The following is a 15,871-nucleotide window of genomic DNA, read 5'->3' as shown; positions in this document are numbered from 1 at the left end:
TAAAAAATAAGACATTAATGAAAAAGTTAAAAAAGAGTCAAAAAAAATTTAAGCACGAATTTTTTTTCAACTCAAATTGTAACAAGAAATATGACAAAGCTGAAAGAAATTCATAAAGCAATCAAAAGCTCAACTTAACATTAAAAGCAAAACATGTTTCCAAAACTTACCATCATCAAGAGTCATTTTGTTTTTCAAGTGATGAAAATTGTTAAAGTTGAACTTCTCCAAGTTAGTAGGATCCTAGGAGATATTTTGTTGAACTTTTAACACCCCAAATTTGCAAATACTTTTTCTTAAAAAAATAAACAAAATAAATAAATTAAATTAATATCAACTGATGAAAGGGAACTTACTTGAATTGTAATAATATCATCTCTAGTAAACGGTTCATCTGTGAGCAGATCTTTAAAATTTTTAGTTTTCAAGTTAAGCTGTTCAACAGCCTTAAAATAGATGCAAAAGAAAGAGTAAACGCAAGTGAAAATAACATTTTAAATAACAATGAATGTACTTTGACCAAACATAAATGATTTTTTAAATACATTTTTATTCAAAGTAAGATCTGAATTAATGACTCCACTTACATAATGCAGAGTGTGAACATATATTTGCTTGTGGTGCACAGATATGATATAAACTATAGCGCCTACAGTAATGAAGTTACACAAAAAATTACTTTGGACCTGGTGTGTGAATTCAGAGTGACCTTTTTTTAAATTTGGCTTTATACTCTTTTATTATCCCTAGGGCTATGCCTCCTGCTTACCAACCCCATTTGCCACCTAGGGTGGCTCAATATCACCTGCGGTGAGTGACAATTGATGATTTTGAGGCTTTTAGCCCTGGATAATTTGAGGACATCCATGGCAAGGATGGGGGGGGGGGGGGGCACCGGATATATAATCCAAATATCCGGAGATATTTGGATTAGTACTGTAAAAATGATGAAATTTAATGCAAATTGGTTTCAAATTACCCCCACCCCCTCTTTTTACTTCCTTTTACAAAGTAAAGGAAGTACAAAAAAATTTTGACCCAAAAATTGGCCTTAATTTCCATTTTGCTCGTCCCCAAATGAATGTTAAATTCTTTTTTCAACTTGACCACACATGGATATGTGTCTAGGAACGTATAGACACCCGACATATCCATTTCGACGATCCCTGTATTAATTACAGCGAGTTTTCTCGTGACATTTGCATGTACATATGTATCTCGCATTACTCGAATCGGTATGTCCTAGAAAGTTGAAATTTGGTACGTAAACTCCAAGTGGGATCTAGTTGTGCACCTCCTCTTTTGGTTACATTCGGATGTACCTAAAGGGGGTTTTGCACCTTTTTTTGGGGGGGGGAGGAAATCATTGTTAATATCAATGCAAACTCAGGTAGTGTTATAATTTGGCAAGCACTTGGCGACATATCCCCAAGCTTTTGGTCACCAAGTTTTTTCGACAACTTGGCAACAAAAAATTTGGTTTCATTTTGGCCACTATTGGCGATATTTGGAGAGTTTACCATTCAATCACATTAAAATGTCCAATATTGGGAAAATTAATCTGCATAAAATGTTTTTTTGCTTCAGCTGGCAACATTTGGGGACTTCCCATAATTTGAACTACCAATAATTCGAAGGTTTTATCTAGTCCCTTGGAACTTTGTGTTATTGAGAGTTGATTGTAGTTATCGATTGTTTGCTTGATTTTGATAGAAAATCTGAACAGAAAGTCTCATTAAGCAATAAATTTAAAATTGCAAAATTTGCCAAAATATACAATATCTAAAGATTTTTACCAAATAATTAGGATATTCTTTCATCAACACATTATGGGTACACAACAATCATAAATAAAGATTTTACAAGTAAAGATCAAATTAGAATTTAAACAAGCATATATTTATTAAATAGTATTAAACTCGTATTAAATCTATAAAACAAAAGATTACCTCATAGGAAAACACATTCCCAGTTGTTTTTATTGCCACAATATGGGAATTTTCATTATAAACTTTAAACAGCACAGGGCAGTGATATTTCCCATCAGCATTTTTAGTAAAATTCAATTTTATAAGTGATTTAGAGTCCAGGGGCTAAAGAATATCAAAACACTCTGGTTAACGAGAAAGATACGTATCCAAGTCTTATATAACAATGTTTCAAATGCACAAATTACAATAAGAACTGCAAGGCACAAGTTTTGGGGCCACAAGAATTCCTCTTGGGGAAAAAAAAGCGTATGGATGAAGAGACATCCGACAAGAAAAGAATGTCGGAGTGAAAACAAAATTTTGAACAGTGAAAGAACTGTTAAGAATACTATAGTTGGGGCAAACTTAACCCGGCAGTGTTGTAATGCTGGGTTGGGACCTGGGTAGCCTTCTCAACTCTGCCAGGTTATGTTTGATCCAACTATAGTTTAAGGCATATCAGAAAGTATTTTAAAAATAGAATTCACAAAAGTAATCAGACAGTCTCTATTAGTAGTCACAGCTGTTAGCAAGTTAGATTCAGCCATAAGAAGTTCTGAAGAAAAACAGATACAGTGGAACCTCAGTAACTTGACACTCCAAGGGATCGTGAAAACATGTCGACTTAAGTGGATGTCAACTTACTGAGGTTCTGTAATTTTCATTCCTAAAGAGTTTCTGTATCACTTACTCACTAATGCTTAACGTTCACATTTATGAAAATTAATTCCAGTACATGAGTTTTTTTTCTTAAAATAAATTTTCTTTTTTAAATGAAAAGTACATAATAAAATCACTAATATTATTTGAATACCACATAGGGAATAAATCCATATTTTTTGAAAAGAGATAAAAGCTTCATGTCAGTCAGGTCTGTTAAAGATAAAAAGTTCTGCTCACACTTGTTTGAATAATATGTTATGTGTTGCTTCTTTCTCTAGAGCACTCTCCCCTCTGTACATTTACCCTACTTTTTCTTAGCCTGTTCGAATAGTAACTAACAGCAGAGAGTGTGGTGGCTGACTCCCCTGAATAAGATTTCCAAAAAAGGATTGATTGACCAAGAAACCACAGTGTAAAATTCTGAAAAAAAGTCAATATGAAAGAATGCTGGTAGCGAAAATTGGACTAGTATAGTAATTGGATGTCGACTTATAGGGGTTCCTGCAAATGTGTGTTATGTTACAGAGGTTTACCCACATTGAAATCAACATTGGGCCAACCATAAGAAGAAATGTTGAGTTATTGGGGTAGTCGAGTTATCCCTGTGTCAAGTGACCAAAGTTCCACTGTATTAATAGAGTGATTAAAAAAAGAGTGTAAGAGTGTTTAAGCAAGATATTTTTAATTAGGCGGGTGAGATGACTGTGAGGAGGCAAAGAAACAGTAGAAGGTTTGCAGGAAACAGTAATTTTGAAATCTAACTGAAAACAAGAAAAAAGAGCAACTAGAAAGGGAAGGTAATTATTGTTCTCCCAACAGAACAATCAACTGGCATTAACAAAGTGAACATTGAAAAAGACAACAAACAAGCATAGTGAAGTTCTTTCTTAAAAGTTGCCAAAATTCTTAAGTGCTTTCAATTCCAAGTTGCATTCTCTCCTATTAATAAATTGTTGTGTTCTTCCCTTAAAGATTCAATTTATCCACTTTATTGTGTGGGAGTCATAAAACACATGATTGATTTTTTAATGGAGCAATTGGCACTTTTTTTTCTTTTTCTTTTAAAAGCCTTGTTTTTTTTTTTCTTTTTTTTTTCTACTTTACTCTAGTTTTCTTTTTTTCTTTAAATCAGTTTCTTCTCTTTATGATCACAGTTTATAGAAACTTTTGTTTTAGCTTATCAGTTTTATCTAACCACCAAAAAGTATATTTTTGCTTTTTCCCATCCAATTGGAATTATTCTCGCTTTTATTTTTGCTTAAACCCTGTACTTATGAGAACGCTGTTCTTAAGATTGTTAGCATTCTCATTAGTTCTTTTGCATTAGGTTTAAAATTTTCTCATTGGTTATAAGCTCAATTTTCTTTACTATTTAAACAACTTCTTGTTTTCCCTTTTGTCAGATCTCTTTTAATGTATTCAAGCTCTTTTTTTTCCCACTGCTGTCTTTGTAACCCTTAAAAACATGTCTGCAATTCTTATTGCTATTTGTAAGTTTTTACTGCCTTTTTTTTTAAATTTATTGCGCAAAAGTAAACAATTTCATTAGTCAAATATTTTACTTATTTTCATTTTTACCTTTCCAGTAGCAGGATCAATGTGATACTTTTTAAGAAAAGGAACAATGTGCCTAAAAAAATACATTTGATTAGCATGGAAATATAAAACAATGGAATACAAAACACAATCATGAACTTAAAACAACACATGAATGCTTTTCTACAAATGGACATAAATTTATAAAAATAGATAAACAGAAGTATTTTTTTAAAAAATTGGACTTTTAAGGATAGATTACAGAGTTGTTAAAAGAAATAATTTTGAATGACTTGAGGATTAACAAATTGATTTCTTATGTGTGGTACCTTTCTTTAAGAATTAACATTAACTATGCAAAGCTGTACAAGCAAAATATTAAGAAAAAATTAATTAATTCAATCAAATTTAATTATAGCTTGCGTTTGCATACTTCAACCGGTTAACCAGTGACTATTCGTAGCGTTTTATGATAGCTACCGGTTAACTGGTTGCTACCGATGTCATCCTATTAGTCTCACCAGTTGATCTACCGGTCGACCACAATTTAAGCTGGTTGATTGGTTGATTGAAACATGTGGCATTTTTGACCACTAATAAGTATTTTTTCACTGCATGTTATTTATCTGCACCATGTGATCAACCAAAAATGTTCGATGAAGCATTGGTTGGTGAAAAACCAGTGAGTAACCGCTGACATCATTTTCTGTCATGTGATCAAACGACCAGCAGCTACTGGTCGAGGTATGTGAACACAACCATAATTAGCTAATTCATGCAAATAAAAATCATGTATCACTGAACTCAGAAAAAAATATCACTACAGGCAGTTGATCAAAGAAAAAAAAATTATAATAACATCTGCTATGTCTTGATTACTTACATTAGCTCATATATTATACCTTCTTTGGTACAAAGAGGATGTTCAAAGGGTTGCAGTGATAGTGAACAATGATCAAATGGAAGACGTCTAAACTCAGCTCCACTAGAATTGGCAACTAATGCAAGAATGAACAGAGTAAAAATTTATTAGCAGCATTATTTAAATGTTCAAGAGAATAGAAATGGAATTACAGTAAGGAACCCCAAATCCGGACTGTTCCGGACTATGACCTTTCTGAGTTTCAGAATTTTCTGGACTTTAGAACTTAAGAAATAGAGAACACTCTCCTGTCGTGCAGTATTTGTCACATTTTTCCTGTTTTTGTCTAATGTTTGCGATAAATTTCTTTTATTTTGTGATCAATCTGAATGAAAGTGTATTTCATTATTTTAAAGCAATAGTCGGAGATGATTTGCAGCAGCATATAATCCGTGGATGCTGCTTTTTTATTGCTATGCGATGTGCAGATCAAAATAAAAAATATCATTCTTTTACGGGAAAAATTTTTTGTACTTTTGTTCAATAGACTTCGTACTGCTTACTTATGAGAAGATAAAAAGAATTATTGTTTACCAAAAGTAGATGTTAAAAGATTGTTGCATAATTACAGCAAAATGCTTTTTAAGCATAACACATGACATTGAGAAAATGTTTAAAAGGAAACGTTGAACTGAAAGTACTCTGTTTTCAACAAGTGATCATCGACCGATATCATTCTTAAACTTTTAAAACTGAAAAAATATATATATATATTTTTTGATTTTTCAATTTTTTTTTTTTTTTTTTTTTTGAGTTCCGGATTTCGAAATTCTGAATTTGGGGTCTAATACTGTATAGTAAAATCAATTTTTATTATAACGTGTTAATAACTTCACATAACATGAAAGAAAAAAAATCTAGCTTAACAGTTTTATATGTAATTGCATAAATCCCTAATTCTTATTAAATGTTGTTTTTTTCCCCCTTGCAATGAAATTTTTTAAAAAGTAAGGTATTGTGCTTACCAACTTTTTTTCCACCATAGAACTGATTCCATTCAGTGGCAGTCAGATACCTGCAAAATAGAATTTATTTTTTCTCATTAAAAGAGAAAATACACAATATAAAATCTCAGTATAAAAGTCTAGCTGGTCATGATGCATTAAAATAATTTAAGACATTTTCATATCTATATATATAATTCTCTTACGTGCCGGCAAATGAAGGGGTGAATTTCTAAACCTCTGTTGGCAACACTTCGCCGATAAATCATGTAAACAAACTTCTACGTTGTTTTGAAATCTTGAATCACAGAATACTCAACGAACTTTTTTTTTTTTTGAGATGAGTTTGAGTCGGGCTGTGGCCCATTTCAACCTTAATCAGCAAAGAAAAGCTCAAAGAAGGCAGGAAACCGTTCTTGAATCCAATTTAAGACGAGCCATTTCCAGAGTTGTATTCTCTGATTCGCTGCCGATAATTTTTAGCGGCTGGGGAATTTTCAGTCAGCAGTTCCTTCAACAGATCAGGTGCGTCACACAATGCCGGTAACCGCACCTTTCCGTCATGGCAACATTTAGTATATTTATTTGCAGTATTACGCTCTTTCTGCCAATAAAGAGCACCACAAAATTCGCATTCTTCACACATTGCTCCACAATCATGTTCATCGGCAATGTTGTTTTGAACGCGTAGGCGCTTTGAGCGTCGTCTATTCTCTGCTTCAGTACGACAGTTCAGTTCAAAATGAATAACCGAGAAAGAATTTACTTTATTCCTTTTATTCTCAGCTGAAAGGTTTCGCCAAATTTGTTTAGGGTTATAGTAGTTTTAGTATTGTGCAAGCAAAGTAGCCTTGGCGAGTTTTCGCGTTTTTAGTTAAACCATTTTTTGTTCGTGACGTGGCAAGGATTCAGAATAACAACAAGAAGGACAAACGTTTGAGAAAATATGTTTGGTGCTCTCTGAGCCTGTTTTTAGTCATGGCCAGCTCTATGTGGCATTATCAAGAACAAGATCTTTTGAAGCAGTGTCAGTTGTGGCTCCCAAACGGGACATTTTTAATTGTGTATATGAGGAAGTTTTCTCAGATTAGAATATATAAGAGTGTAAATATGTAAATATATAAGAGTGTAAATAATGTAAATACATCCCTCGGGGGAGCCTGTAACCCCTAGAGGGCGCGTCCCCAGGTGGCGGATAGGGGAATGCCTTCATTGGTTTTCCAATGGGTGGTAGAAGGGAAATAAAATACCTTCCGCGGACCAACAGGTAGAAGTGCAATCTCTCCAAAGCAATGACAGACACTTTTGTATCTATAATGGTAAAGTTGTGCACATTGCCAAGGCAGTCATCTTACATACAGCAAAGTTAAACTGTCGAAAATCTGGCTAAAGCAGACAAATTAACATTATGAACGTAATTTTCATATTGGTTAAATGGATGGTGACCTAAATGCAATTACCAACTTTAATTTTTACGGAAAATTTTAGCTAGGCTAATGTATTGGCATACAGCGAGCGAGCGAAGCGAGCATGGATCGCGAAGCGAGCATGGATCGCGAAGCGATCCACAGGGAACTGCGTAAGCAGTTCCGGGGGTTGGCGAGCGATAGCGAGCAGGGGGCGATAGCCCCCTAGTTTTATATAAGAGTTTTAAGATCCGTACCGTATTGGGAATAACAGTATGCAGCTTGAGCGTTTTCTTAGATTAAGTTCAATTTGAAACTTAACCATAGGTTGTTTAAAATATAGTAGGATCTCATTTTATATGGATTTGATTCTGCATGGTTTAAGATTTCATGTCTTTATTTTGTTTTACGCAGATAAGTTTTGATTTTACTCGTATGAGACATTGCAAACAGATAAAAAATTTTTCCTTTCTCAAAATCCAAACTCCTGTGACTGCAGACAACATGATGCAGTGAACTGGATTTTGGTACGTTAATAAGCAAGCTTGGGCCACTGGGAACATTTTTTTTTAAATTGGTTTCAGAGCTCTATCTCAAAAGCTAAGTTTTTTAAACAAGAGCCAGAGATCCCCGCACCCTCCAACTTTCTTGAATTAACCGATTTCGGTTGGGTCAGTAGCGGATTTTAGGGGGGCCATGCCCTCCACCCCAAGGATGAATTAATTTAAGTATTTTATTTATTATTAATTAATTGACTTCTCTATAGCATTTTTTTTTAAATAGTTAGTTAAAAATAACACAAACCATATTTTGAATAAAAACATTTCTGTTTGCTAAAGAAGTAATACTGGAGTTAGAGAGCAGAGTGGCAGAATACATTTAACTCGCTGGTTTCGAATTCAAGGGAACGTAATGTCGCAGTTCGTCCATTAATTCTTCTTTGATAGAACCAACAATTAACATTTTTAAAGAAATGTATAGGAGTGCCTAAAAGAGTCATTTCGATCCAGGAAATTATTCACAATAAAATCATTTTTTTCTCAGCTTATAAAAAATTCAAAATAAAAGAAATAATATGGTAGTTTATTTGTAAAACCATGATATTAATGGAAATGACATGCGGTATCAATGTTATCTCAACTGCATCATGGCTTTAAGAACAAATCAGCAACAGCTTTGAAACTCACACAAGAATAGTTTCTAAATTCTTCATTAAAACATAAATGTTATGAAGCTATGTTTTTCTCTAAATTATAAAATATTTTGTAGGCATAAAATGAATTAACTTATAAAAACTCAAATGAGGTATGGGTTTTTTTTAAAGAACCTTACCCTTGTGTTAAAATATTTATGACAATGTTTCTAATTAAAACTGTTTATTGTATAGCATCTGCATCTCAGTGACATTATGTTGGGTTTAGTATTTAATTGGCTTGAAACATTAAAGATATTTTGTGTTCACATTCAAAGTGTATTTTAGTGCTCAATATATTAATGTATTTAAAATAGATTCATTGGCCGAAAGGGATCTTTAAAAAAAAAGTCATGAAAACTTTGTGATAAAACAGTGTGTATGGGGGGGGGGAATTCAATTTTTCCGGGCCAGCTCCAAAAGATTTTTCTGTGTCCGCCCCTGGGGTGGGTCTGTGGAAAATTTATTTATATAGAACAAAATGCAATTTTTTTTTTTTTTTTTTAATAAACAATTTTGAAGTTAAGGTTACACATAGACTGAAACACAGTTCCATAACATTTGAAGCATACATAGATTGGTACAAAACATATGTACATTAGGTTAATTCCATGAATATGTGGACATAGTTGCTAATTTTTAAATTTCATCAAAACTTTTAGTTTTGGATCATAATGTGTAGGAAATAAAACAAATTTTTTGAAATTAATAAAATTCACTGCTATTATTATATCTTAATATTTTTTATGAAGTATTTTTTAGAGTGAATTCTGTGACCGAAACTACAAGCTTTATATTCACAACTTTGATTTTCCTTTAAATTACAAATTTGAAATGGATCCCTTTCAAAAGTTTTATTAGTCAAGAAAAATGATTCATGAGCACTTGAAAAACATCAAAGTTATTAATAAAAAATATTTTTGAATTTTTTAAAGATTTTAGAATAATATCTCTGAAACCTGTAATGTCTGTCACAAAAAACATAATTTTTTTAAGTTTTAACAATTATATGTTTATATCTTCTACTTTTATTTATATTTCCTCTTATTCTGTGTTATAAGAAACATGTCCATGTAGTTAATTTTAAAAAACCTAAAAGATTGAATTATATAGAGGGTTTTTAACTTTAATGGATCTGGATATGGTCTCCGGATAACTTTGTAATGTCTGTCACATATGTAATGTCTGTCACATGTGTAATGTCTGTCACAATAGTTTATTTAAATATGCAAGCATCAAATTGTAACAATTTCTAAGTTGATTTTGGCAACAACAGCTAGGACGATCGACCCAAGAACTGCTTTTGAATTTGCTGAAGCAGAAAAAAGGGTTTGTCCTGAAATAAATGTATTGTTCATGTCAGAAAAAAAACATTCAAGCCATGAAAGCAGATTGGGATACTTTGTAGAGAATAGATGATGAAGAAATCAAGGGAATTCCAAATACCAGGAAAGCACACTGTTTCCGTTCTTGCTCTGAAGGGAAAATATTTTATAGTTCAATATCAGACAGCAAAAAGGGAATAATTTTTAATTTTAAAACTGGAGAATGCGTGGAACGCTCTTTACCATTACCTCCAGGTAGTGAAGAATTTCAATGCGGTCAGTGGGTCACTGCAACATATGACAATGAAAAGTTTATTAATATAATAATTAAACCAGAGGGAGAACACTACCAAATAAAGTGTCTCGTGCCAGCCAAAATAAAAGGACTATTTAAATTTGAGTCAGAAGACCATGCTGTTTGGTATAATAAAACACAAATAGTAGCGACCACAGTTGCTCCAACTTTGGTCAACTCTCGTGGGTTTTACAAACTTTAATAATGTAGTTAAACAATTTTTCATCTTCCAAATCATTTAAGTATTCAATTTGTAACATTTAATGTCATAAGAAATAAATATTTTTCATTTACTGATAGAAATTTAAATAAAATTTTTGCACGTGTAATGTCTGTCACAAAATCTTGTAATGTCTCACACAGTTGAAATATTTAAAAAAAAAACATTTTTTGAAATTTTTACTTTTTTTACTTAAATATTGTAGAAAACATTCTTTGTTTACTTACAACTTTTTTTGAACCCATAACATAAATCAATTCAGAGCAATTGGTTAACAACGAGGCATCGGCTCAATTTCATGTCCATTTTTACTTTCTTCTATATCTAATATATAGAAGAAAGTATTGGATTCGTGCAAATTTTCGAATTTCGAATTTTGACGGATTCGAACGTTTTGAGGTGTGCTGAGTCCATTTCGACCATTTTTGGAAAATGTCTGTCTGTCTGTGTGTGTGTATGTATGTGTGTGTGTGTGTGTGTATGTATGTGTGTGTGTGTGTGTGTATGTATGTGTGTCACGTCTGTGTGTGACCAGTTTTTTGTGGCCGCTCTACAACAAAAACTACCGCATGAAATCGAACGAAATTTAGTACACATATGTGCCCCTATGTGAACTTGTGCCCATTAGTTTTTGGCGCGAATTCCTCCAAGGGGGGTGGAGCAATGGGACGTTTTTCGAGTTACGCGTGCTTGCTATTCCTCAGGAAGTTACTGGCGGAATCAAACAAAATTTGGTCCATATGTTGGTATTAACAGGAACAGGTGCTGATTCAATTTTGGTGTCAATAACTCAAACGGGGGTTGAGCTATAGAAAGTTTTTTGTCGTCAATTGTGACTGCTGTATCTCAAGAAATAATGAACGGAATGAAAGAAAAATTTATCGGCAAGTAGCCCTTAGTGGGTATAAGAACTGATTTTATTTTTGTGTCAACAGCTAAAAAGGGGGTAGCGCAATCACCCGTTCTTTTTTTCCATTTTGAGTGCCCTATCTCAAGAAGTAATGCTACGTTCTGGTTGAAATTTGGAATAAATGTGAATCCATATGTAAACAGGCTTTGGTTCTATTTTGACGCCGATCGCTCCAAGAGGTGTTGATTTTTTTTTTTTTTTTTTGCGAATAAAAATATTTTTATTAATGCAACAATAAGAAAGATAAATCGTAATAGATTGTCGTCTGCGTATTTCTCGTGATTTTAATTGTATGGAAATGATAGGAAATATTATCTCAATGATTTAAAATTTTTAACTGTTGCCATCTTATGTTTGTTAACAAATAAAATATTTGTAATTCATTCAAGCAAGGCTTTTAAAATAACTTTCAATTTTCGCTCTTTGCTTGGCTTTTGCAATAATTCAGACATTGGGATAGTCGTCAAGTTTTTGCATGTGTCATTTTGTTTTTGTTGGGAATATTGCTTCCTCGTCAAACATGGGGAGGGATCGAAAAAAAAAAAAAAAAAACTGTGACCCTCTTCCTCCAATCAACTCTAATTTGAATTCTGAAAGTTTGAATTCAAATTATGTTTTTCGCAATCACGAGTTGCGACAAGACCCTACTCATTAGAGTTATTGTTTCTAGAAATGGATCCCCCCCCCCAGCATGTCCCTCCTCCTGGGTGGTTATGTGTGTGTGCAGGCTTACGTGTGTGCACGTAGGCGTGTGTATGTGTGTAAAGGCGTGCGCGCGTAGGCGAGTGTGTATGAGCATGCGTGTGTAGGACATGGACGCCACCGCCCAGCAAAAGTGGATTCCGGGGGACAGTGCTCAGGACCAGCCGCGCCGGTGGACGGTGGAGCTGCTGGTCCAAGCTGAAAAAGGAACCACAACGTCAAGGACTGTCAAATGAGAACAATAAGCAATCGTGATTGCTCAAAAAAAAAAGAAAAATATAGAAGAAAGTTTCGTGATGGCCACAACATACTAGTTTGTAATGTCTGTCACAGTGTTTTATTACTTTATAACTCAAATATTTAATTCAACAAAATATTTTTTTTTTATTTGTATGTAATAAGGGCATAAAAATGTCTTAGTACATCAAAATTTATCAACATATTTTAATATTTGGTACCTGAAACTAAGAAAAATAGTTGTCTGATGTAATGTCTGTCACATATGGAATTAACCATTATACATAACAAGAAAAGACAATATAATGAACTATAGAGAAAAATAATCAATGACTGTCAAATGACTATCACAACTCAGTGGCATTGGTACAGGGGGGGAGTGGGTCGGCCCCGGGTATCACCCATTGGGGAGGGGGGACGCCTAAAGTAGAATTTCAAGTTTCTGAAAAATATGAAGCTAAATTGCATTTTTAAGAATACAAATTTGAAAAATTTCCGGAGAGAAAACCTCTGAACCCCCTCTTTCCCACCCCACATAATGAAGTAAATACTATACTAAGGATTAGGTTCATATTGCAATACTTAGACCTATAGTAGTAACTTCTTATACCAAAAAACTGAACCTCATTATATTTCCTTGTGTTTAAGATACGTTTGAAATAATTAAGGGGACATAAATTTCATGCACCCCCTTACTTTTTTGAACTCTCAACGGGCATTTGTGCCTGGAGCCCATTTAAATATCGTTATAACACAAAAATGTAGTTTCTGAAAATTGAATGAATTTCACGTTTTCATGTAGTTTATACAGAGTATGTCGCATAGATTATGACACATCAGTAGTCATATAAAATATGATTTTTTCCTCTTGCATTTTTAGGGGGGGGGGAGAGTGATACCACAAATTACCGCCACAAGCATCACGCATGCTAGGTACGCTACTGCATTAACCAGCTCTTTCTTGTAAACACTAAGTTTATTCATGCTTCTATACACACGTTGTACATACGTATGGAAATAAGTAGATTATTAACTACTTATCTATCACTAGAACGAAGCTTTTTTTAAATATATTGAACCTATCCCTATTTTCAGGGGCGTGCAAAGTGGGGGAGGGGAGAAGGAGCACCTGTTGTCCCAGGCCTTACAGCAGCCCAATATTTTTTAAACTGGGGGTGAAATATAGGGATAAATAATAAGGACGGACCCGGAAAAGGAAATGTCATTTGTAACAGGCTACAAAAAATTTCTGTGCACTCCTGCCTATTTTAACACTACAAATAAGTCTCAGTTCATTCGATTTTGATTTACACAGCATTTTTGTGGGCTATAGTTGTTGAAACACACAACAAATACACTGCTAAATTTTGCGTTGTATTTATGTAACAGGTGAAGTTTTTCTAAACTTTTATGTTCATATGATGTAGTCAAATTTTTTAAGTCAAGCAATAGTAAATGATTGTATAAATACTTTTTCGGAAACAAACACCCTCCGAAATTTTTTGAAGATTACTAAAAAATGCTCTTGGTGACGTATTTTTTTCAGAAACATTCATTACTAGTACAGTCGAATTCGCTTATAACAAGCACAAAGGGACCACGATTTTTGCTCATTATATATCTGACTGCTCGTAAAAAAGGAGTTGTTTTTTTCTTATTTTTAATCACTATACATTACCAAAGAATTAGTTACTTTGCTTTGAAATGTCTGAATGTCTCTTGTGTCATTGTTTTTGAGGAATGTACATAAACACAACTACATAATTTTAAATGTTTCTTTACTCAACAATTTTTTTTAAAAAAACTTATCTGTTGCTTTCAGGTTTTATAATTTATTACTAACTTTGGTTGTCTCTGGAACTTTGGAATTTACCAAAAAGGTTAAGCATAGCTGGAAGTCAATAGAAGTTTTATAAATCACAAAAATATGGCTCGCTTTGAGCGAGGTTGCTCACGACGAGTTACACTTCCATAGACGAAACATTGTACCAACGAAATATTTTTTGATTTCCCCACTAAATTGAGGTTCTTGTTATTAGCGAGTTTAACTGCATTATGATTTTTTTTTTAGTTTCATTTGCATAACTATAATTAGTATTATTGAAAACTTGTCCAAACTCAACTGCATAACAATACAGCGTTTCAGATTTTCAAAGCGTGCCGATGACATCATCAACATTCAAATGTAAAAAACTCAACCATTTAGATAACTGCTTCCTCTTGAACTCCTTAAATGCGCTTTCAGCCTTGTGGAAAATATTGACTGCCGTTGATTGTAAAGTATTAACTGGACTGGCAATGGTGTCAAAATTTGAAGAAGCTAGTGAATAACTTGGAAGATAAGTTTTGTTGAATTTGAAAGGAAAATAATAATAACTGTAATAGAAAGGTCTGATTTTTTCTATGCTATTTACCACGTTAAACATTTGACCCCAATACCTGTGCAAAGAATGCTTTTTCTTCGCATACGTAAACAAAGAGTAGGAAAATATCTATTTGTATACGGCTACTTTAAAGCAACAGGGTTATCAAAATAAAAATGCTCAAGCCAAAAATTTGATAACCACCCCCCAATTTCCCAAATATCGAAACATTCCCTTCTCACCCATCGAGTGGGAAAAAAACATCATTCTTGTGGTTGAACTTCACAAGATTTTAAGGTGCAACGTAAGTTATACCATTTTAAAACACTAGATTCTAACGAATAAAGATGCTAACCCAACGTTTACTTTTGAGTTTAACTCAAGAAACAACAGCATTTGACAATGTTTGCATTTAATTTCAAGGGGCTCTAGGGAAAAATTGTTCAAGTCTAATTTTCATCATGACCCATTATTGAGTAAAAAGTGAGATGCATAAATATGTTTGTGACAGAAGTAACAGCACAAAGCAAAAGCTAAATGAAATTTTACGTATTTTTTAATTGAAAAAAGAAGGTGTTTCAAAGTTCAAAACTTACATTTTATCTTTTTGATGCTGTTTTTTACCCATGTTGAATGTGCTAAATTTAGACTTCAAACAAAAATGTGAGGTTTTCTTTGCTTCAAAGTTGCATTAGAAAGAGTAGTGAAATCAAAGTTATTAAAAAGGATATTTTATTTACAATTTATATGCAAAGAAATATTCATTAATCATATCTGTACTGCAATGACACCACGAACTCACTCTCAAATCGCGAATTGTTTTGTAAACTTAGTTAAAGCGTTGCCATGCTTTTTATCAGTAACCTCAAAAGTACGGATTTTACGGATCATGATCAACTACTGATCTTGGTCAGTGGCACAGAGGTTACGTTCGCATAGTTTAACCGGTGATTATCCAAGGTTGCGTTCGACGAACATAACCGGTAGCTAACCGAAAGCGTTCTATCATCTACCGGTTATCATTTAAAGCTGTTGATCGTTTGATTGAAGCACGTGATCGGTTAACCGGTAACTACCAGTTGAGTTTGTCGAAGGCAAGCATAGGTTGTATTTGATGAGGCATGCCGGTCTGTCGACCACAATTGAAGCAGGTTGGTTGAATGAACCACATGACATTTTCTGGTCA

The 15,871-nt window shown here is 33.4% G+C and overlaps 1 protein-coding gene across 1 annotated transcript in view; it reads right to left on the bottom strand.

The window, feature by feature from the left end:
• The window catches only part of LOC129219871 (RING-type E3 ubiquitin-protein ligase PPIL2-like), a 62,465-nt gene extending 46,971 nt beyond the window's left edge, over positions 1 to 15,494 (bottom strand). The window contains exons 1-7 of the mRNA XM_054854182.1: positions 15,282 to 15,494; positions 6,057 to 6,106; positions 5,053 to 5,167; positions 4,212 to 4,263; positions 1,950 to 2,093; positions 357 to 446; positions 171 to 243 (exon numbers count right to left, since the gene is read on the bottom strand). Of these exons, the coding sequence (XP_054710157.1) occupies positions 171 to 243; positions 357 to 446; positions 1,950 to 2,093; positions 4,212 to 4,263; positions 5,053 to 5,167; positions 6,057 to 6,106; positions 15,282 to 15,313 (556 nt within the window). The 5' untranslated portion in view covers positions 15,314 to 15,494. The remainder of the gene's footprint in view (positions 1 to 170; positions 244 to 356; positions 447 to 1,949; positions 2,094 to 4,211; positions 4,264 to 5,052; positions 5,168 to 6,056; positions 6,107 to 15,281) is intronic.
• Positions 15,495 to 15,871: the final 377 nt, after the last annotated feature.

This window comes from Uloborus diversus, chromosome 4, assembly GCF_026930045.1.
Source record: "Uloborus diversus isolate 005 chromosome 4, Udiv.v.3.1, whole genome shotgun sequence".
NCBI classification, from domain to species: Eukaryota; Metazoa; Arthropoda; class Arachnida; order Araneae; family Uloboridae; genus Uloborus; species Uloborus diversus.
The sequence above is the reverse complement of the archived record's forward strand: the minus strand, read 5'-3'. Positions and strand labels throughout refer to the sequence as shown.